At 39.5% G+C, this 22,949-nt stretch overlaps 2 protein-coding genes across 2 annotated transcripts in view; one reads left to right on the top strand and one right to left on the bottom strand.

The window, feature by feature from the left end:
• The window catches only part of LOC108044575 (discoidin domain-containing receptor 2), a 115,422-nt gene that overhangs the window by 82,344 nt on the left and 10,129 nt on the right, over nt 1-22,949 (bottom strand). The window lies entirely within an intron of this gene.
• LOC108044577 lies at nt 6,604-7,528 on the top strand. Its single transcript, XM_017123630.1, has 2 exons — nt 6,604-6,707; nt 6,765-7,528. The coding sequence occupies exons 1-2, from the start codon at nt 6,614-6,616 to the stop codon at nt 7,460-7,462; spliced, it is 792 nt and encodes a 263-aa protein (XP_016979119.1). The 5' UTR covers nt 6,604-6,613; the 3' UTR covers nt 7,463-7,528.

Here is a 22,949-nt window from a genome sequence, read left to right as displayed (position 1 = left end):
CTTATTTGTTTCGAAACCCTTTCTAAAAATTGAAGAAGTCTCTGAAAACCAACCCTTAACAATTGCTCGAAGAATATTTTTGCAAGACCTTTGAATATAATATGTTGAAGTTCAGAAGTTGTCTTATTATACAGTAATCGTCCTTTCAGTGGAAATCATGGATTCAGGGTCCTTATCGGCAACTCTTCATTCTGGCGGCTTTCACTTGGTGCTTTCCCGCCAAGCATAATTTGATTTGTAGTTATTTAATGTAGCCCTGTCCTGGCTGAACCCAATAAATTATGATCTCGAAGTTGTGTATTACAACGCAGGCCAAGGGGCGTTGAGGTGCGGCATGCAGTATGCAAAGCGGTGTCCGCGCAAATGACGCATGAAAACAAAATCAATAAGAGTGGCCTCGATGGAGAATGGCGGCGAAAACTTTCTGCCAGCCATTGAGGGGAGATGCCATCTCAGACCCTTTTTGTTGTCGGTTCATTTCACAGGTTCTGTCCATTACCAGGGCAAAACACGCTTATTTAAGCAATAATTTCTTGGCTGACTTCCCCTCCCTCGCTGGCACCTCATGCCTTTTTTGTTTTTGATTAATGGTCGTGTTCATAAAGTGACACATTGAAAATTGGAAAGCAAATCAAGCACAAAGAGCAACGCCAAAAAGTCGCAAAGCAAACGCATGAAATCAGCACAAAGTAAATAAATAATGCCAGCGGAGGCGGGTGAGGAGGCAAAAGAGGGGGCCGGGGGAAAACGTTGTTAAAAGTGTAAAAAGATGAGCCGCAGGCCTAAAGGTCGTCAAAGTAAAAAATTCGATAAATGAAAATGGACAGCAGCAGCACAGGCGCTGCGCACGAATTGAAACGGAAATCCTTATTGAACTAGAGTAAGCCGAGGCCCCGCCTCCAAGGACGGTCGAGTGGGCTGTGGGTGGCAGGGGGAGTGGCAGGGGGATTGGAAGGGGGAGTGGCAGGACCCAGTTGCTGCTGTGTCGGCAAACCGGAAAAGCGTGCTGCCGAAAATGTATGCTGCTGAGTGGCCACTGAGACTGCTCTACTATGCACTGGGAGAAACAGTAGCCACTTTCCCGAACTAATACTGGGATCAGCCGGAGATGAGCTAAATGTTCTAGTCCCTTATTTTCTTGCAGTGTACCCGATGCTTAGCAAGGCTGTCCAGGCCGGAAGTGAAATGGCAGCGCGTCACAAGCGCTCCCACACAACTACACGAGCAGAGGAAGCGCGCAGGAAATGGAGGGAAATGCCTTTTTCGATGTGGGATCAGCAGTCGCAGCAGCGGGAGCTAGTGCAAATGCCAATATGGTATCGACTCCGCTGGGGCACAAATGTATTTGCAGCTAAGGGGACTCGCAGTTATCGATTATTATGAAAAAGGATGCTTACCAAGGTATAGTGCGAAAATACTTATGCCTGCCAGTATACAAAACAAGTTTGTATACCATTATTTAACTTTTAAAATAAAAATACATTTTAAACTTGTCGGTTTGTATTTTTGAAATAAAAACTAATGAGCCGGGGTAAATTATTCAAAAAAAAATTACAGGATACAAAGTATATCATGCCGAGGTGCTCAATAAAAAAATAAAAACGATATAAGTAGTTCGACTATTAAATATTTTTGTCAATTTTCTAATTTTTTTTTTGTTATATCTTTAAAATAAACGAGAAAGGAAACAAACTTGGCCCAGCCGAATTTTATAAGCCCCTTGCACCTGTTAGAAAAATTTGATGTAATGTATTTATATTTCTATGCTTAAAAACAATTAAAATGGGTCGATTTCCCAATACATTTATATCTTTTTGATGGCAGTCATCATTTATAATTTTATTTCCCTTTTTTATTAATTGTCCCTATGGGAGCTATATGATATAGAACGCAGGTACGTCTAGTTCTTGTATACTACCAGCAAAGGAAAATACATTTTTTTATCCAAATAACTTTAAAACTAAGGACTAGGTTGCTTAGAAACAGACATCGACTCGCCTGGCATGAGAGTATTATGTTCTGACTATAATATATGTAAATATTCCTATTATCTCTAACGATTGACTCTCAGCCCGGACTTCTCTTCCAAGGGCTTTTACCTACACTTTCAAAAAATAAATAAAAATAAAATAATAATAAAAAGAACGGAAATGTGTTATTCACTGCGTTTCAAACTTTTAACTGAAAGATATAATACTCTCTGCAATGGTCCAAAACCAGTGATTATTCGCTGTTCTGGGGCTTTAACACGTTTTTATTTGCTTTGAGCTAACAAATATTTCCGACATTTATTTTTATAGCCCTGTTTGAAGCAACATACATAATTTTTAAATTTATTTTTAATCATTAAAAAAGTCTACATACTCCCCGCGGAACCGAACCTATGCTTTTCAGCTGCTCAACAGTCATCGACGTGATTTTGTAAATTTAAAGTTTTTGTTCTACAAATTTGTATACTTGCAAGGGTATACAAGCTGCTGACTCCCCAAGCCACCGTCTAGAATGATTAATTTAATTATATTAATTTATATTAAAGTATAAACTATCTATAAATTACCATCTAGAAAAGTAAGTCCATCAAAAACCCTTTAAATAAGTAGATCGTCTTGCTTCCAGCTAATGTAGAGGGCTATAGATTTAATCCTGACAAATGTATAAGCTTTTCAGTGTACAAACTTAAAAATAACAAAATGAATAACAAAATACATACAAGCTTCATTAATTTAATGTTTTATGGTAGAACAACTATTAATATATAGTAAAAGAAAATAAAATTAAAAAGTTTGAAGGAGCTTTTTTTGCGGTGTAAGCACTGGTATTAATGACACAAACAATTAAATTAATTTTCAAATTACAGTTGGGCCTTCAGATTGAGGCAATTTTGAAATAGTTGATAAGAATTTCCATTAAATCTATAAGATACCTTAAAGAATACACAACTGCTTAAATCAGTTTCCTTATCTATACCTAAAATGTTTAAGTACAAAAGGGATAACGAAAAATATATGTACATATATAAACACATTCGAAAATGTTTCGGGTGATTTCATTAACATCTGCAACAGCAGTGAAATGGCACAGCAAAAAACCATTGTTTATACAAGCTTTAAAAATTCATAGCAAAAATCTATTTAATGGTGGATTACTAGCATATTGATTATTAGCTTGTGTTTTTCAACGTGCAATATACGATGCGGTTCTTGACTATTACCATATTTTTGAATTTTTTCAAGCTACAGCAGTTATATACACAATTTTCAGTTGTACAAAAAATTAAATTATTGTTTGTGAGGCATTTAGTCGAATTTCTTTTTTTCTAGTTTTAGAAACCAATGGTTGAATCTCTTGTCACCTTGCAAAGGGCTTAACGTGCAGGCAATTTGTGAGAATCCTCCACTTATCCCAATCTGGGGCCATTGGACCATATGGGAGATTAACACTACTGGATGCTGGTCTAAGCCACAACAACTTTAATTAACACAAAACGCAGCAGAGAGTGCTTCTTGCCCCACACCTGGGAGCACCGCAAAAACACTCGTATTTGTGGCAAAAGGCATTGGCCCACCTTTTGAACTGGGGGTCGTCCAGTCCTAACGGTCAATTTTCGTAAAAATGCTAGAGCAGATTCAAATTTAGGCCAGATGCAAGTGCAAAGCCGTGTGTTGCTGATTTTCGTCTATACTCACATCTGGCAAAAGGAGTGTTTCCCTTCCAGCTTTGTAAACTGGTGGACAGCCTGACGGAGCCCATAGATTTCACCATAACGAATTGGATATTTGCACACAGAGCGGTCTTGGTCAGGCCGTCCTAATGTAGGCCAAGTTGCGGGAACTGCGAGGCCTGGGGAACATCCTGGTGATCACAGATTACACTGGCTTTCAAAACTTAATCGACAATTTACTCAAGAGATGAAAGCTTGGTTTACCGGTGCATTTGGACACCCTGATTTAGATTATTACTCTTACTATTTTTTGAATGTTACCATTTCTCTTTCAAAGTGCTGTTTTTTTTAAAAGCGTTTTATTTTTATCGGGAGTTCTGGGTAAACGCTATAAGGATTGGTTTGTTATTATAGATGATCGAACTTTATATCTTTAATATTAACGAAACAATTACTATTTTATTATTAAGTTAAAAAGCGTTATATTTCTAGTAAAATTAGCTTTTAGTCGGCAAAGCCGATTTTTAGTCAGAACCTAGAAAATTATTTCTTTTGCTTCTACTAATTGCTATGTTAGTAAAAGTTTTATTTGTGTTTCACCAGGTGTTGTTTTTTACATTGATTTAAACAAATATATGTAAAATATTATACTGATATACATTCCAAATATATCAATTCATAATATTGCTGCGTATTATTCCAACATTTTGCTTGATGAACAACTGTTACATACATGAATTCAGAGATTGTATAGTCCGCATCCCTGGTAATATCAAGACTTATATCCATAATATAAACATGCTGTTTTTTAAAATATTAGATTTTTATTATTAAATTCTTTAATGTTGACTATTAGTTCGTTCTAAAATATTGAAAATTACCTTCTTAATACCACATGTACTTACACATCCTTTTCGAACCCGTGCATAAAATATAAGAAGGAATTATTCGATCTGGATCACAGGAAATTATATTATTGTATTTATAGTAGAAAAATACCCAGACAGTCAATAAAATATTGATATGAAGCTTAGGAATACATAAAGAAATTTTATAAAAAAATTAATTTTGCGAACACCCAAAGAATCTGAAAAGTCAAAATGTGATTTCAAAATGCTAGTAATACCTTCCGATCCACATATTTTTTTTGGGTTACATTTAAAGTCACGAGAAGAGGTTGAATTAAAAAATTTCGGCAATAATTTTGGTGTTTTTGTTTGATATTCAATTCAGCTATAAAATTTAAGTTTCTCCCAGTCCAAATCTAAAATATAATGTTTGTGCCAAAAAAATGGTTTAAAAATACAAAAATAAGAGGGTGGGCATTGCAAATATTTCCCACTCCTTTATAAAAAGGTTTTTAAAAGAGTCAAACAGATGATGAAAAAAAATTCACAATTATGTTGGTGAAATCAAGCACGAAAAAATCTATAATTTGTATTATTTTTTAATATTGATTTGAGTATTAATTTATATTCTTAACTAAGTCGTATTTTCAATACTACTGCACTAAAAAAATTAATCAGCAATTTCAAATTGCAATGAAATTTCGTTATTTTAATTTAAACTCCATTGACCGCATAAACTATATTATAAAAAACTGGTTTCTTGTCTTTGTTTACTTGGTTCTTTGCCTGCTATTAAAATTGCCTAAGTTGTCTATTTAAATAGGCCCTAAAGATTTACGAGCTAAAGAGCCGTAGGCAAAACCAAGCGAATAGATTTCATCACTGACTGTGGTCAATATTAAATGAAAGCTTTCTATCGGTTTTACATGGATGCTGGAGGAAAAAGTTCGCTCCCTGATTCCCTCTTTTCTATTTCCACCCCCTAACAGAATTAAAAAAGTGAAATTCTCGTACATGACAGTTTCCCAGGTTGAGTTTTTGGTCTTCTGCTTTGGATCCTGTTGCTGTTTGCACATGGTCCCCTGCTCAAATTTAGTTCCTTAGCCTCTTATTTATTTTTACTTACGGCTGCGTCTCGAACTGCCCCGGCAGTAATGTGGGATTTTATGTGGAAAGCTTTTCTGAGGTGATTTTGATTAAGTGCGATTTGTACTTTGTGTAGCCTACGTGTTTTGATTTTTTAAATAATATTTACCTCTTGTGCTCCCCAGGATGTATTGTTGTCTTTGGTATTTGATTGCACAGGATGAAATGGTCTCAAAAGGACTGTGATAACGGATATTCGCTTAGATAGTATTTGCTCTTTATACAAGCTCCTTGTGTGTTTACCTTGCCCGAAGACGGAAAATGGATTTATTATGGCGAACCAAATGGAATCAGTCTCGCAGAGCCCCGACATTTTACAAGTGTGTCAAATTTTTAAGTCAATACAGAAACAAGATGTGTTTTTAAAAATATATTTCTATTCAGCTTCCGATTCTTATCTCTCGGTATTTTACTTAGGATTACTTTTTCTTTCCCTACGTGTGTAGGCATTTCTAAGTTCAAATCCATTCCTTTAATGAAAAGAAAGTTTGCTGCTCACCTCAAGTTCAATGTACACGAACCAGAGAATGCGAAGGTGGGGTTAATGTCCTCCAATCTGGCCAACTGCCGGCCTGTGTACACAGATCATAAATACGACCATAAACTGAGTACATCAGCGGTTGAGAAACATATATCTGGGGGTAATCTGTATAAGACTACTTAGCGCTAAATTGATCGTGAAAACGGACGAGGGCAAATGAGACCACAGACAAGATCTTAGTCAAATACTTTCTAGGGCGGCCAACTTTACGAGTGTAATAAACGTTGGGTCTAGAATTGATTTACGAGCCGATACGGATAAATTGCGAGTATCCACACTTACCTAGATCAACTGTGAAAATAGCACATGAACCATGGTCAGCCTCACAAGTTGAAATTCGCGGGTTTGAGGTATAAAAGCCAGTGGAGGTGCAGTGCTTGAACACAGTAATCTACAGAAGCTTTCAATTGACATACCATGAGAACCCTTTGCGTCTTGATCTTTCTTGCGGCTCTTTTTGCCTTGTGTTCTGCCCAGCAGACCTCTAAAGGCAAAAGCGTGAAGGAGAATGGTAAGTGAACTATCTATAAAGCAAAAGGATTCTAGCCTGGTATTTTTCTGCTCATAGCCTTCTCCAAAATTGTTCCCCGTCTGCTGTGGAAACGCGGCGAGAGTCAGGAGAGCCACAAAAGTCCCGTCATTTATGTGCAGAGGCCATATTACGAGGACGACTACGATAGACACGACTACCGCCACCACCGGAACCCCTACTATTCGTACTATGGTCCTCCTCCACCACCACCACCACCCCCACCGCCCAGCCGTCCTTTCAACCCGTTCAATGGAATGGAGTACGCAAATACCGCCGGCAGTGGACCCACCTTCCTGGTCATCAACCCAAGCAACATGCAGGGCATCTACCTCCCAGCAAGCACTACGGCAGGCAGTTCCAACAGCACCAACTCCACCAGTTCCCGCCGCAGTGCCTTCGTGCCCTCGATCGCCGATTTGCTGCAGGGCCTTAACCTGGACGACTTGGCCGATGGAAGTCTCTTCGAGGATGACTCCGAGGTGGTGAACGCCGCGGAAAACGGAACTGCAGAGGAAGCCCCGATCTCCGAAGGAACCACCACCCAAGCCGATGACGATGGCGATGCCGAAGATGTGATCAGCGAGGACGCAGTGGAAGCCCTCGAGCGGCAGACCAACCGGGGATTGAGTCCCAAGCACCTGGTCTCGATCATCATGCAGGACAAGCGGCGTCGGCGCATCCAGGAGGTTCTGGCTGGCATCTATTTGCGGAACTACAACCTGAACAGAAAGTAATCAAACGAACACGAGCAGAAACAAATTGAAATTGTGTGTGGCTAAATAAATAGCGGGAATCTTGCCCGAAACACCCCATAAAGTTTGCACATCTCTGCAGCGCCATATTTCGTCTTCATTACGGGGCGCACTTTATCATAGGTCCCAGGAGAAATCGAAGCTAAGTTACCATTCCCCAGAAGCTCCTCTGAACCTTCCCCCCCTCTCCCCCCCCCCCCGTCTCAGCCACCTCAGTTTCGTCCACCTGTTTGCCTTAGTTGCTACCATTCCGCATTGTTACGACTTTCCGAGTTTGCCGTAGCACTAAAATAATCTGCAACTGCAGTTGAAATATTTATTTGCAATTCCCCAACCTAACGTAAGCTTGGATCTGCAAAAATGGAGGGGAGGGGGAGAGTGTCTCTAACGACAGATGGCACAGGTGATGTGGGGGAGTGACTGTGAGGGGGGGGGGTTTGGGTTTGGTCGGCAGACAGTAAAAGTTGGGCGTGATGAGCAGCTGCAGTTATTGTTCGGCCGAGAAACTTTTTCATTGGGAAAAGTCGGGGCTAGACAACTTGAAATAATTTGCGTTGAATTTTAGTCCCCCAGTTGGAGTATAGAAAAGTTTGGCAGTCAATCGACGCAAAGGGCGCATCTATCATATGATCGCTAAGATTAAATGTGCAACAAACTACAAGTAATTAGCCATTGTTAGTACTTAAAATACATTATTTAATGATCATAAATTCTTTGATTAATTAGAATCCCAAATTGGGATTCAAAGTCGGATATGCATTTCGATAAATAAATCGACGCAAAGGGCTTATCTATCATATGATCGCTAAGATTAAATGTGTAACAAACTACAAGTAATTAGCCATTGTTAGTACTTAAAATACATTATTTAATGATCATAAATTCTGCGATTAATTAGAACGCCAAACTGGGATTCAAAATCGGATATGTATTTCTATAAATCTGGCTCAAGCCACCATCCTCCCTGCAGTCACAAACTTTGAATTCCTGCGTCTCTTTAAATTTAAATCACAAGCATTTCCGTTGCGTGTGCCGGAGCTATGCATAAACCTGAGCACAGGAATGCCTTTGCCCCAGCCACCTCAGGTGGCCTTTTTCATTGTTGCCCTGGCTGTTGCCGTGAAATAAGATAGAAGATGGAAGGCGGCAAAGGCATAGAAAAAGATGCCAGCTGTTGTACCTGTCTCGAATTCCGCCGGAGTCTGGCAACATGGCTCCTAGATTTTGCTGGTCGAATTTTTTCCGGCTGCCTGTGTCTGGAAGTTGGCCGTTTGTTGCATGTCCTGCGGCAGGCGAACTTGTTTGAAATTTGACGTGTGGGGCTTGCTGGCCAGAAGCGAAGGGAGGGGGCGGGGTGCAGCAATCCGAGAAGGACCGACAGGGGGCCTCCCACTTACTACGGAAAATTTATAGTCAAGCTGCCGTGGCATCCAGAGCTGCTCGAAAAATGGTAGTTGCTATTTTCTGCTTTTGGTACCAGGCACTCGTAGTAGACCAAATTCGTTACTATCTGTGTAACAGGTAGAAGAATGCGTTTCGACCCTCTGAAGTACATTTTTATCTACATCCGATCGCAGCCTAGCATAAATCTTCGCCCCCATGAAATTTGAAGTCTTTGGGGGATATTTCTTGTAATAAGGCAAATACCAAAAGGACCATAATAAAAACAAAATAGTGGGCAAATTATATTTGTATAATAATACAATTAATTGTAAAAAATTTTAACAAAAAAATTCGTAGATACAGAGTATCTTATATTCAAAACACTGGACTGATGATGCGATATTGCTGCTACTAAAGATTTTGCTTCTCCAGGCAAATTGATGAATGTCTCGGCACTGAAATTTAGTGAGGGAAATGCAGGCAGAATTCCCTGGCAGAAGAACTTTGTGTGCAGTGCGATTTGGAGGAGCCTGTGAAAACTTTAGTATGAGAAATGTTAGTCCAGGTAAATGAAGGGCAGCGATTGGCTAGTTGAGCTCATAATGACAGGGGCAAGCTGACGAAAAAGGGCTTGAGCTGTATTTGCTCCTTTAATTGGTTACCATAGAAAAAAATGAAAAGAACATTTGGGAACATAAAGATTGTAGTGAGCTTAAAATAAAAATTTTGCTTAAAGAAATGAATAAAATCTTTCCCAGAAAACAGGCTTATCATTTTTAGAGAAATCAAAGTGCTCTGCAATACACCTGAAATGGGAGCTCGGGGCTCAGAGAAACGTAACCTCTAGTTTCTTACAAATCATATAATTTTTGAGAGTTAATCTAAACCAATTTTAAAAACTAATTAAAGCTTTAAATAATTTACAAATGCAAGAAGGGTCCGATTTCGGGAAATTTGCATGGTCATGGACACACATAATTAAATAATTTTTCTTTTCCTTTTAATCAAACCCCAAAGTATTTCATTTCTTAGCGAAAGATTATGATTCGAATATGTATATTTTCGAAACTAGTGCTCGATTGTATTAAAGACGAAATCCTTTATTTTCAATACCGAAAATAATCCTTTTACAATTTATTTATGAATAGACTATAGCCTCACCCTAAAAAATGCAATACCTAATCGTGCAAATAGTTTAAAAATGTAATCTATATATTTTCGAAATTTTGTATCTTACCAATACCGGTAAAAACTCTTTTTTTTTGCATATGCCAAAATATTAACTTAATCAAAAAACGTTTCAGAAAATAATACTATATTGATTAATAGTATGATGAATAGTTTTCAAGAAATCGAAAAGGAATGTAAAAACATCTCAAATGTCGCAAGCTAAGGCTTAGGCTAAAATATGAACTTATTCAATTTAAATCCGATTCAAACACAACATCTCTCAGGGTTAAATCAATGCCAAAAATATTTTAATCCAAGAGTCACTATTATAAGTTATTATGTGTTTTTTCTTGGTCTAGTTTGTAGGTATACATATTTGTAGCACTGCGATAACAAAGATACATTGAGATTAAAATTGAGCATATTAAGCACAGTGTTTAATGACTGCCACAAAATAATCCTGATACAACACGACCATAATAAGGTCAACGACCATTTTGCGGATGTGCCCCTCCTCAGAACGATATTCATCGCAGCTGGCTGTCGTCCTCCAGCGCTGCACACATTGCCACTGACTACTGACTGCTGACTGGCCGAAAAGGAAGAGCTACCGAAAAGGCCATCAAAGGCAACGGGATAAGCGGAGGAGGTGCCTCGGTCTCGGTTTGCAATTTTACAAATGGATTTGTTGTAATTTCTTTTGCCACATCACCTGATGCTCACATAGTGCAAACAGAGGAGCGCAAAAAGCGGCTGGCAGCACGGCAAAACACACAAAACATACAAAAAAACAAAGTGGAATAGAAACGAGCAAAACAACGAAGAAGAATCAGCTCAGCAGCCAGGAGCCACGAACGGTGGAAAACAACTTTTATACTTTACACATTTTCACATATGAAAATATTTTTTGCAAGTTTTTATCACTAACCGTACCCCCAGCCTCAGCCGCTCCACCACCCCCTCCCCCACGTACACCACCCCGCTCCCCTCCGCCCCACCCATCACAGGGGCACAAAACATTTATGGGACTTGTGTTTGCCAGACATGTTTGCATTTTGTATATACGATATGTTTGAAAATTCCGTTTCTCCCATTTCGTGTACAAAGCAGAGAAAAAAGATACGGATATGGCCATGCCAGAAAAGGATGCAGAGTCCTCTTCATTTCGTTTTTATCCTTTTTTCGTTTTCGTCGAGGTAAGCGGGTCTCTGTGTGTGTGTGTGCCTCCATTTATGCTTGTGCGCGTGTGGTCTCTGAGATTGGAAAGTTTCCATATATTATGGAAGAGAGAAAACTGTTTGCTCACATGGGCGGCATGTTAATGGGTAACGATTAACATTTCGAAAGGTCATGAATATTGCCTTAATCTTATCTGAGAAAACCGTATAAATTAATTTATAAATTATTAAAAGATATACATTTTGAAAGGTTAGTATTTACATTTTTCAACTGTATGTTTCAAAAGTCAGACAAATTTTCTTGAGCTTAAAAAAATAATTTTTTTAAAAAGGCTTTTACTATCTGGCTCGGTTTCCCTGTTATTTTGAACTTCACAATAATTTTTTTATTAAACATTTGGAAGACAAAAGAAAATCTGAAACATGACCACCGAAGTTCAAACCATTAATAACTTTTTCTTGTGGTAAAATTGGAAAACCGGTTACCCAAATTACTAAGCGCAACTGAACAAACCAAGAAATGTTTGATCCGAACTAATCCAAATAGGCTTTTGCTACTTTTAGAACTTTTAGAAACTTAAGTGAAAACTTAGTGCAAATTAACTAATATTTTCCTACGAATTTATTTTCTACTTTACCTTTGTACCACATTAAATCAACAATTCTTCAGAGATTACATTGTAGTTTTCCAGTGTTGTTGTCAAACTCCCTGTTTAGGTGTAACCTTTGATTTTCTCTCATTTTCATGAAATTAACTTGAGGATCCATGCGATCAATCTTTGAGTAAAAGCATTGGAAGATAACCAAACATATAATATTGTAATGCATTGAGTAAAGAATCAATTTGTAATTCAAATATTTTTTTCAAAATTTGGTGGTACATGTAAATTAAACATCCAAATAATTAAATTTCCTTTTTCATAGAAGTCAACATTCTTCATTAAATGTAGTGAGTAGTGTTGATTCCACATTTGAAGATGGATCATAGTAAGCGAATAAAGTAAAGCTATACGGTATTCAATTTTTTCTCAGTGTGTTTCAAATACTAAAAAATAGTTTGGAATTAGAGCTGTGAGAAAAGAGCCGGGACACTCGGTTAATCGATCAATTTAGCTTCTCTTCCGCCGTGCTTCCATAACCTACCTCCACATCCTTGCACAACAGTTGGCTCTGATGTTATTAGCCAGCAGGTGGCGAAAGGCGCCTCTGAAGTGAGCCGATGAGATCAAAGAACAACCACAAGAAGATATTCACTCCTGTCGAGGGCGTCATTAAGCCAGAATGCATTTGTCATGCCTCCCAGGTGCCCAAATTCATTACCTTAAAAAATACAAAGTCGAAAAACTGTGAGTTTCGCTCCTACCTGCGCAAGCGCCGCTCATGGGATTTTTGGTAGTAGTCCTGTTTTCAGGACCCCGTGCTAACCAACTGATTAGATCAACGGACCGAATATAACGAAAATCTGAGAACGACAACCGCTACAGTTAGTGGTTATTGCAAGTTTTGGGTTGCGAGAGTTGAGGTCGTCTGAAGTGGACGCGGCTGAGCCGCACTGCAGCAGACACATAAATCATTTTGCTTTATTAATATCTACAGCAGTTCCCTCCTTCCGTTTCTTCATTTTTTTGCTGGCTCGAATATTGATTTAAGCATTTATAAATAGTTTGACTCTTTGGGAAATTGTGTTTTTGTATTATGTTATACGTTATTATATTAATTTTGCTTTCAAAATCTTGACAAATAGTGTCAAAAACGTAAATGAATATTTGCATTTGTGCAATTTTAGCAACTGGCTTAGAACCTACATACGGTTGATGTCACAATATCATAATTTATAAGCAAATACGTTCTGCATGTGCCATTGCCATGTGTTCGATATCGACCGTTACGAACATATTTTGACCTAACAAAACGAAATTGGACGGTGACATCTGCTCAACTCAAAGGGCAAGATGTTGATGGCAATTATATTCAGGTGTCTTAATATAGGAAAAAGAAGAAAAGACAAAACTGTAAGTAAATATAGTCCGGTCTATTATGGTTTCAAAAATTAACGTTTTATAAAACAAAATGTGGACAAAAATAGGGAATTTACCCGAGTGACTGGGCTTATTTTGGCGTAATGTGCTGGCTAAAGGACTAGGCATAAAAGACATTTTTAATTCAAATAGACTAATTCAAATTTGTGTTTTCCTTTTTTTATTTTGTTTAATATTCTTTGGAATCGAAATAAAATAAAATTTGTTGGAATATAGTAAATAGGAGACATACATTTGTAAATTATCGTTCGGTGATTTCGAATAATTAATAACTGAAGAATTCTTGTGATACCGACGGATTTTATGGTTGAATTTTAAAACAACCTTTTGAGATATTCCCTGATTTAATTAATTTTGATTTTTAAGATCGCCTTGAACCGCGACTTTTTTTTAATTATTCTCAATTATGAATTCTAAAGAAATCGCTGTTCATCGATAATCATTTTTTCGCTACTTTGTGTGAAAGGGCTGCTATACTAGACAAATGAGTGCCAGACGACCTGGAAAGAACCGCTCGAACGCATTGTTTTGAAACAAACCAAAATAAATAAAGGCCGCCTGAGGCTGGCGAAATAATTAGAATAGTAAAATCGTGCTGTAGAATTAAAATAAAGAGTTGAGTCTTCCCAAAAGTCTGAAATTCTTATCATCTTTTCTGTTATTCTAATGTGGTTACTACTCGAAAAATTATACAACTTTGTCTTCAATTTCAACAATACCAACTTCAAAATAAAACAAGAAAGGAAAGCTAACTTCGGGCGGAGCCGAAGTTGATATACCCTTGCAGAATATTCTGTAAATTATATTCTCCAAAATTATTCATTTAATGCAATCTTAATACTCAGAAAAAATCCCAACTTCCTAACTTTAAAAACACCAAAGTTATGTCATTTCCTATCGTTCAGTTATATGGCAGCTATAGGATATAGTCGGCCGATCCTTATGAAATTTGGTAGGTCGGATTGAAAGGCCAAATATAAAACCCATAGAAAATCCCAACTTTCTAACTTTACAAACACCAAAGTTATGGCATTTCCGATCAATCAGTTATATGGCAGCTATAGGATATAGTCGGCCGATCCTTATGAAATTGTGTAGGTCGGATTGATTGGCCAAATATAAAACCCATAGAAAATTCCAACTTCCTAACTTTACAAACACCGATGTTATGGCATTTCCGATCAATCAGTTATATGGCAGCTATAGGATATAGTCGGCCGATCCCGGCCGTTCCGACATATATACTGCGTGCAAAGGAAAGAAGGGTGTGTGCAAAGTTTCAACTCGATAGCTTTAAAACTGAGAGACTAGTTTGCGTAGAAACAGACAGACGGACAGACGAACAGACGGACAGACGGACATGGCTATATCAACTCAGGAGGTGATCCTGATCAAGAATATATATACTTTATAGGGTCGGAGATGTCTCCTTCACTGCGTTGCACACTTTTGACCAAAATTATAATACCCTCTGCAAGGGTATAAAACCTACACTTTGTTGAAAGTGTTGAACGCACCGACAGAATGAGTTTCTTAATAAATATTCTCAGTATCGGAAATAAAAAACAAGAAAGGAAAGCTAACTTCGGGCGGAGCCGAAGTTGATATACCCTTGCAGAATTCTCTATAATAATATTCTCCAAAATTATTCCTATGATGCATTCTTAATACTCATAAATAATCCAAACTTCCTAACTTTAAAAACACCAAAGTTATGGCATTTCCAATCGTTCAGTTATATGGCAGCTATAGGATATAGTCGGCCGATCCTTATGAAATTTGGTAGGTCGGATTGATTGGCCAAATATAAAACCCATAGAAAATCCCAACTTTCTAACTTTACAAACACCAAAGTTATGGCATTTCCGATCAATCAGTTATATGGCAGCTATAGGATATAGTCGGCCGATCCTTATGAAATTTGGTACGTCGGATTGATTGGCCAAATATAATACCCATAGAGAGTCCCAACTTCCTAACTTAACAAACAGCAGAGTTATGGCATTTCCGATCAATCAGTTATATGGCAGCTATAGGATATAGTCGGCCGATCCCGGCCGTTCCGACTTATATACTGCGTGCAAAGGAAAGAAGGGTGTGTGCAAAGTTTCAATTCGATAGCTTTATAACTGAGAGACTAGTTTGCGTAGAAACAGACAGACGGACAGACGGACAGACAGACGGACAGACGGACAGACGGACAGACGGACATGGCTATATCAACTCAGGAGGTGATCCTGATCAAGAATATATATACTTTATAGGGTCGGAGATGCATCCTTCACTGCGTTGCACACTTTTGACCAAAATTATAATACCCTCTGCAAGGGTATAATGAAGTAAAAGTAGTTTGACAAGAGAGAGGAAAATGAAATAAACGTACGGGTCTTAACTTACTTAGTTGGAGTTCTTAAAACTTGTTGCACATTTTTGAGGCAGCGAATCCGACACGCAGTCAAGATTTCTATTATCCGCTCACTTAAATATTTTAAAATAACTAAGTAAGTCATAATCATTTTGTTGACTGAGTATTAAGCCTTTAAAGTGTTACTACATATATGTTGTCAAACCGCTAGAACCCTCACCATTTGAAAACAGAAAATGCTTTTCTTAGCTACCAGAAAGTTTATTGTTCACGGTATTCTTTTTATTCAGTAATATTTTAGGTAAACAATTTTTTTAATTTTTCAGGTAAATATTATGCTATTTAGTATCGATTTTTCGTCTATTTAAATGTATTCTCCTATCATGAAACAAGAAAAGAAAGCTAACTTCGGGCGGAGCCGAAGTTGATATACCCTTGCAGAACATACTGTAAATTATATTCTCCAAAATTATTCATATGATGCATTCTAACATATCTACCCTTTCAGCCTCTTTTATAATGCAAAGGAGTGACAGTAACGCTTAAGTTTACAACCCTTTACTTTTTAGATAACAGAGACATTTCATTCAAAGAAATCCACGGGATTTTTCCATTATAAGCAGGTATAATTTGGCAAACCCTTAATTGGTTCAATGAACACGTGCAAGGGGCAAGAATTGTGCAAAGAACCTGCATTGCGCAACCGGTAACGCAGGTATGAGTGCAATTTAAGGAGTGGCTTTGTAACTGTACAATATCAGGTATACCCTTTTTTGATGGTCGAATCGGAAAAAATAGCACTACAAATTAGGACCTAAATTGCACAACAGGTAGCCAGGTACATAAAAAATGCATTTTCATTGCCTTTTTGAAAAGGGTCAAGCTAGAGAACCTTAAAAGGGTCATGGGACAATTCATTTTTATTTGGGATATTACCTAACTTGATTATATATTCAGAAATCCTATAATTCGTAGATCAGTCGATGAAAAAATTTATAGAGTGACGACGTTACTCTGCCAGTTAGTGAAAAGTATTTTTTCAAGTGCAAAAATTTAAAGAGAGCGGAAGTATTTTTAACAGTGCAAAAGAGTGAGAAAGTAATTTGTATCAGTGGTAAAATTAAAAAATTGTTTTCGAGTAATATTTGAAACACAAACTTTGGTAAGTATATTTCGCTAATAACTCATTAACTTTCAAATTCTCCTAAAATCTTATTATAGCCGTGGACGGCATTCCATGTAGGTGATTTTATATGCTATCATTCCATAATTTTTATTTTTTCATGCAGCGCTATTAGAAATGCCACGTGTAACACGCTTGTCCCAGGAGCAACGCCGCCAAGCAGCTTTAAGCCGCAGTAGAACCCGCTATGAAAGGAATGCGTCCCAAATAAGAGCTCGGAACTCTCAACATATCGCCAATGTTCGAGGCAATAACCCTAACTTTCGGGAGGAAAGTCGTGCTCAGGATTCCACTGCACGCGCGCAGCGGAGAAGAAGCGAAAGGGTTCGCAACCTTGAACGGATTCGGGACGCACAAGCGCATTTAACTCGTCGGGAGGACTCTGAGGAGCGAAGACAAGAGCAGTTGCGAAACACTGCTGAGCATGCATCTCGGAGGACTAACCCAGAAATCCGTTCTGAGGAGCGTATTCAGGATGCTGCAAGACATTCGAATCGTCGACAGGACCTGGACTATCGTGTTTCTGAGCGGGCTCGGGATATGGAGGCACGTGCAACCCGTCGACAGGACTCTGAGGAGCGACGACGAGAGCAGTTGCGAAACACTGCTGAGCACTCTACTCGGAGGACTATTCCGGAGAACCGAAATCCTGAACGGGTTCGGGACATGGATGCACACGCGATCCGTCGAGAGGACCCCGAGGAGCGACGACGAGAGCAGTTGCGAAACACTGCTGAGCACTCTACTCGGAGGACTATTCCGGAGAACCGAAATCCTGAACGGGTTCGGGACATGGATGCACACGCGATCCGTCGAGAGGACCCCGAGGAGCGACGACGAGAGCAGTTGCGAAACACTGCTGAGCACTCTACTCGGAGGACTATTCCGGAGTACCGAAATCCTGAACGGGTTCGGGACATGGATGCACACGCGATCCGTCGAGAGGACCCCGAGGAGCGACGACGAGAGCAGTTGCGAAACACTGCTGAGCACTCTACTCGGAGGACTATTCCGGAGTACCGAAATCCTGAACGGGTTCGGGACATGGATGCACACGCGATCCGTCGAGAGGACCCCGAGGAGCGACGACGAGAGCAGTTGCGAAACACTGCTGAGCACTCTACTCGGAGGACTATTCCGGAGTACCGAAATCCTGAACGGGTACGGGACGCCGGAGCGCGTGCTATTCGTCGAGAGGTCACCGAGGAACGGCGACAAGAGCAGGTGCAAAATACTGCTGACCATGCCTCTCGGAGGAACAATCCCGAATTTCGAATTTCAGAGCGAATTCGGGATGCCGCAGCACGAGCTGCTCATCGCGAGGACCCAGAGGAACGTGCAAGGGAACAGGAAAGGAACACTGGAGAGCACCGACAGCGACGAAGGGATATGGAAGACAGGCAGCGAGAACGGGAAAGGGACGCCGATAACAGGAGAGCAACCAGGAGAAATCCCATCGCTAGATCACAGGAGCAACGGATAAACACATCACAACGCCGGGAAACACGACAACAGCGGAGGATTCGGGAAGAACAAATTCGGCAAATGGCAGAGGATCGGTTATTAAACTTTAGGATGGACTCACAAAATCGACTCGATGCCTCCCAAAGGCAGTCGCAAAGAAACATGGACGCAAGAGCTCAACTTTCGGAGGATGAACTGGAACAGGAACGAGGACAACAGCGAAATAGGATTCGATCATCAGCGAGGGATTTGTACCACAGGAACATTAAGGAAGGCCCAACGGCTATTTGTATTTGCTGTGGAGGAACATGGTTCCGTTCGCAGGTAAGTGGATTATCCATCTTGGCTATCTCCTCTAAATTTCCTCTCCTAAACGTTGGCAACGCCTTTTATTTGTCAAGAAAATTTCCAAGTCCGTCCGGCAAATATAACTTTTGCCACACTTGTCGTCGTGCCATTTCTCTTGGCAAACTCCCATCACTCTGCCTTTCTAATGGGTTCGATTTCCCAGAAATCCCTGAGTGCTTAAATGGACTCACCTGCCTCGAAGAACGCCTTATTTCACCGAGAATCCCTTTTATGAGGATTATTTCCCTCGGCTATGAAAGGCAATGTGGAATCAGAGGGGCAGTGGTGAATGTTCCAATTTCAGTTCCCGATATTGTGACTGCGCTTCCACGCTCTTTCGACTCTACCCATGTCATCCAAGTCCATTTAAAAAGGAGACTAGAGTACGCTCACAATTTCATGACTGAAACTATTAGACCCGCTCGGGTTCTTGAAGCTGTACGGTACTTAGTGAATACCGAGCTCTACAGAAAGCACAACATTTCACTAAACGAATCCTGGCTAACAGAACTTCAAGGAATTAATGAAATTCCTTTTATTGCTGACGAATCTGATCGCGAAGCAGTAGAGCAACTTCTTCACCAGCAACACCACTCCCAAAATGCTGCAGAGCTCGAAGACAATTTAAATCCCGGAGGCCATGAAACATTATTGGAAAATAATGATACTGCAATTCAGCGCATTGCATTGGCACCGGGTGAAGGCCGCCGGCCAACAAGCTTAACGCTTGACGAAGACGCAGAGGAACTTTCCTTTCCAACTATTTCTTGCGGAGAAATATTTAAAGGAAATACAACCTATGCGAAAAAAGCCAGATCCCAAATCCGTTTTTACGACCGTCGTTGCGCTGTAGTTCCAAAAGTTTTATACATGTATAAATTTTACGAAATGCAGCGCATACAAAATTCAATTTCAATTGCTTTACGCAAAAAGTCGGGAGCGGTTACCGCTGGTAATCTGCGGGATGAATCATTTGTTGACCGTCTTGTGCAACATGATGATGGCTACCACATCCTAAAAGGCTTACGGTCTGCACCAGCTCATTGGGAGGCTGAGAAAAAAAAAGTTATAGCCATGATTCGACAATTTGGGCTGCCAACGTTTTTCATAACTCTTTCCGCTGCTGAAACTAAGTGGAATGAACTTTTAGTTATCCTGTCTCTTCTATTGGATAATAGGGCTATAAGCGAGGAAGAAGCGGCAGCTCTTTCCAGCTCCGAAAAGGCTCGGTTAATCCGATCTGATCCAGTGACGTGCTCTCGATACTTCGATTACAGGTTGCGACAATTAATGAAATTGTTCAAAACCGATATTTTTGGGGAATTTAATCTTTCTCATTTTTATTGGAGAATCGAGTTCCAGCACAGAGGATCTCCGCATTCTCATGGCATGTACTGGCTTGCTGGTGCTCCTAAGCTCGAAGACGCCGAAAATACCGAGCAAGTAATAAACTTTATTGATAGGTTTATTACTACAAATGGAGACGATACTGAACTACAAGAAGTAATTCAGTATCAACGCCATAAGCATAGTGCTTCTTGCCTAAGAGAGTTACGCGGACAGGAGTTCTGCCGATTCAATATGCCATATCCTCCTATGCCCGAAACGCTTATTTTGCATCCAATAGAAGAAAACGAAGTCAATATTGAAGATCATAAAACTTTGTTTAAAAAAAATTAAGGAAGCTTTAAGGACTATTTCAAATGAAGACGCAGCTTTGTTTAACAATTTTGATAATTTTCTGTCCCACCTTGAAACTAATTTTGAAGCCTACAAGCTAGCCTTACGTTCCAGCTTAAAAAAGCCACACATTTTTCTTCGCAGACAATTCTCCGACCGACTGCTCAATGCTTATAATAGAGATATTCTAAGCTTACACAGAGCTAATATGGATATTCAATTTATCCTAGATGCGTACGCCTGTTGTAGTTATATCATTAACTACATAAACAAGTCAAACAGAGGCGTATCGCAGTTGCTCCGTGAAGCCATGGCAGAAATAAGCCATGGGAATATTTCTATTAAAAGGAAATTACAGCACATAGGGAATAAGTTTATTAACGCTACAGAAATATCGGCCCAAGAAGCAGCTTACAATATTTTGGGGCTGCATATGTCGGAGGCAAGTGAAGGTACTATTTTTGTAAACACTTGCCATCCAGACAAACGAGTTCGATTGGCTCGCTCAAATGAAGAATTAGAGCGACTTCCAAACAACTCGGTGGATATTTTTGAGCGTAATATTCTTGACCGATATGTGCAAAGGCATGAGCAGTTGGAAGGAATTTGTTTAGCAGATTTCGCAGCTTGGTACAGATTTGTCAAGCGGATTGCACGATCTGCCGCTAATCATAGGGAAGACTATGATGAAGCAAATGATGTGGAGGTAGATGACGAAGATGAAGTTGCTGAGCAAAGTTATCCACTGTTGGATGGGTCTGGTTGCGTTAAGAAACGTAGGCATCCCCTGATTCTAAGGTGGGTTCGCTTTAGCATAAACTCTTCACCTTCCGATTATTTCCGAGAGCATTTAATGCTCTTTTATCCTTGGCGAAATGAAGAAGCTGAACTTCTTTCCAACGACATTGCAAACACATTCCGAGTAAACCATGAAGCCATTAAGATAATGAAAAGGAACTATGATGTGTTTGATGATATGGAGTTAGAGAGAGTTCTGGAAGATTTGCAAGAGGATAGGGGAGATAATGCTCCTGATGCGGAAGAACCTGCCTCCCAATTTTTAGACGAAGAGTTTAGAGCTTTGGCTGTACCAAATATAGAGCGAAACGTAAATATTCTTCAGGATGACAATGCGATAAACAACCCTGAAGAAGACGGCGAACTTCAATTAATTAGACTCCCCCCGTTAGTTTCCAATGATGACCTTTGCTCGCTAACTCGGTCCCTCAACTACAAACAAAGACTATATTATGCACATGTGATGCATAATGTTGTTTGTAAAAATATTTTTTACGAATATGTTGGTGGAGGGGCCGGTGTAGGAAAAAAGCAGACTGATTTCTACCATCTATCAGTCTGTGACTTGGCGAGCAAATAAGGTTCCTGGTGCTACGGATTCAGCAAAGGTTTTATTATGTGCTCCGACTGGAAAAGCTGCTTTTGGAATTGGAGGACTGACTCTGCATTCAGTGTTTTCTCTTCCAATTAATCAGGCTTCAGGTCCCTTAAGACCGTTAAGCAATGATAGTTTAAATACAATTCATTGCAAGTTGATTGATCTCCAACTGATTATAATTGATGAAATTTCTATGGTTGGTTCTAAAATGCTTTCATTTTTGGATCAACGGCTTCGTCAAATATTCCGAAGCCCTGACTTAAGTTTTGGTGGAAAATCAATTATAGTTTTTGGAGATCTAAAGCAACTTTCCCCAGTTGGAGACAGTTGGATATTTTCGGAGAGGACAATTAATCCTTATAGCGTTTTAGCAGGAAATAGCTTATGGAACAACTTTAAGTATTTTGAGCTTACTGAAATAATGCGCCAAAGAGGCGACCATGCATTTGCTCAAGCCCTAAATCATTTATCTGAGGCTTGCATGACAATAGCAGATATGGAGCTCCTTAAACAAAGAGTTGTTTCACCCAGCGAAGTTCCTGATGATGCCATTCATTTATTTTCTTCTAACGAAGAAGTTGACAATTACAATTTCCTAAAACTAGCACAAATTGGGACGGAAGAATTGGTTTCCACTGCTGTTGATACAGTGAAAACTGCGAACATATCTACACGAAACAGAGGAAACACGTTAAGATATGCTCAAAATATGAAAACCTCTGAAACACAGGGTTTGCCATATGTTCTTCATCTCAAAACAACTGCTAAATATATGGTGACCGTCAATATAGACACAAGTGACGGACTTGTAAATGGAGCAACTGGTCAGCTGATGCTAATTGACTATTGCTTAGTGAATGGCTCAAATTTAGTAACGCGACTTTGGATTAAATTTTTTGAACCCACGGTTGGCGCTATCGCCAGATCAAAAGTTCGGAACAGTCCCGATCCCGAATGGACTCCAATAGTAAAAGCCTCTCGAGTTTTTCAATGTGGAAGATCGGAGCATGCTTCTGTTGACCGAAAACAATTTCCAATTGTTCCTGCTGAGGCTATTACCATCCACAAAAGCCAAGGAGCAACATATAGCAAAGTCGCCGTGCATCTTAAAAGAGGCATCAAGCGAGCTTCGTTATATGTTGGATGCAGCAGAGCCACTAGCGCATCAGGACTTTTTCTTCTAGGCGACTTTGTTGCTCCAACAAGATTTGGAGCTCCAAATGTCCAAGACGAACTTCAAAAGTTAAGAGAGGAAAAGTTTTT

This window comes from Drosophila rhopaloa, unplaced genomic scaffold (genome assembly GCF_018152115.1).
Source record: "Drosophila rhopaloa isolate 14029-0021.01 unplaced genomic scaffold, ASM1815211v1 contig_2, whole genome shotgun sequence".
Classification (NCBI taxonomy): domain Eukaryota; kingdom Metazoa; phylum Arthropoda; class Insecta; order Diptera; family Drosophilidae; genus Drosophila; species Drosophila rhopaloa.
This window is presented reverse-complemented; position numbering and strand designations above follow the sequence as displayed.

Bases quoted from the DNA above. Each gene is read 5' to 3' on its own strand.
- LOC108044577 (XM_017123630.1), top strand. From the start codon at position 6,614: ATGAGAACCCTTTGCGTCTTGATCTTTCTTGCGGCTCTTTTTGCCTTG. The intron at 6,708-6,764 runs GTAAGTGAACTA...TTCTGCTCATAG, and splicing joins CAAAAGCGTGAAGGAGAATG to CCTTCTCCAAAATTGTTCCC.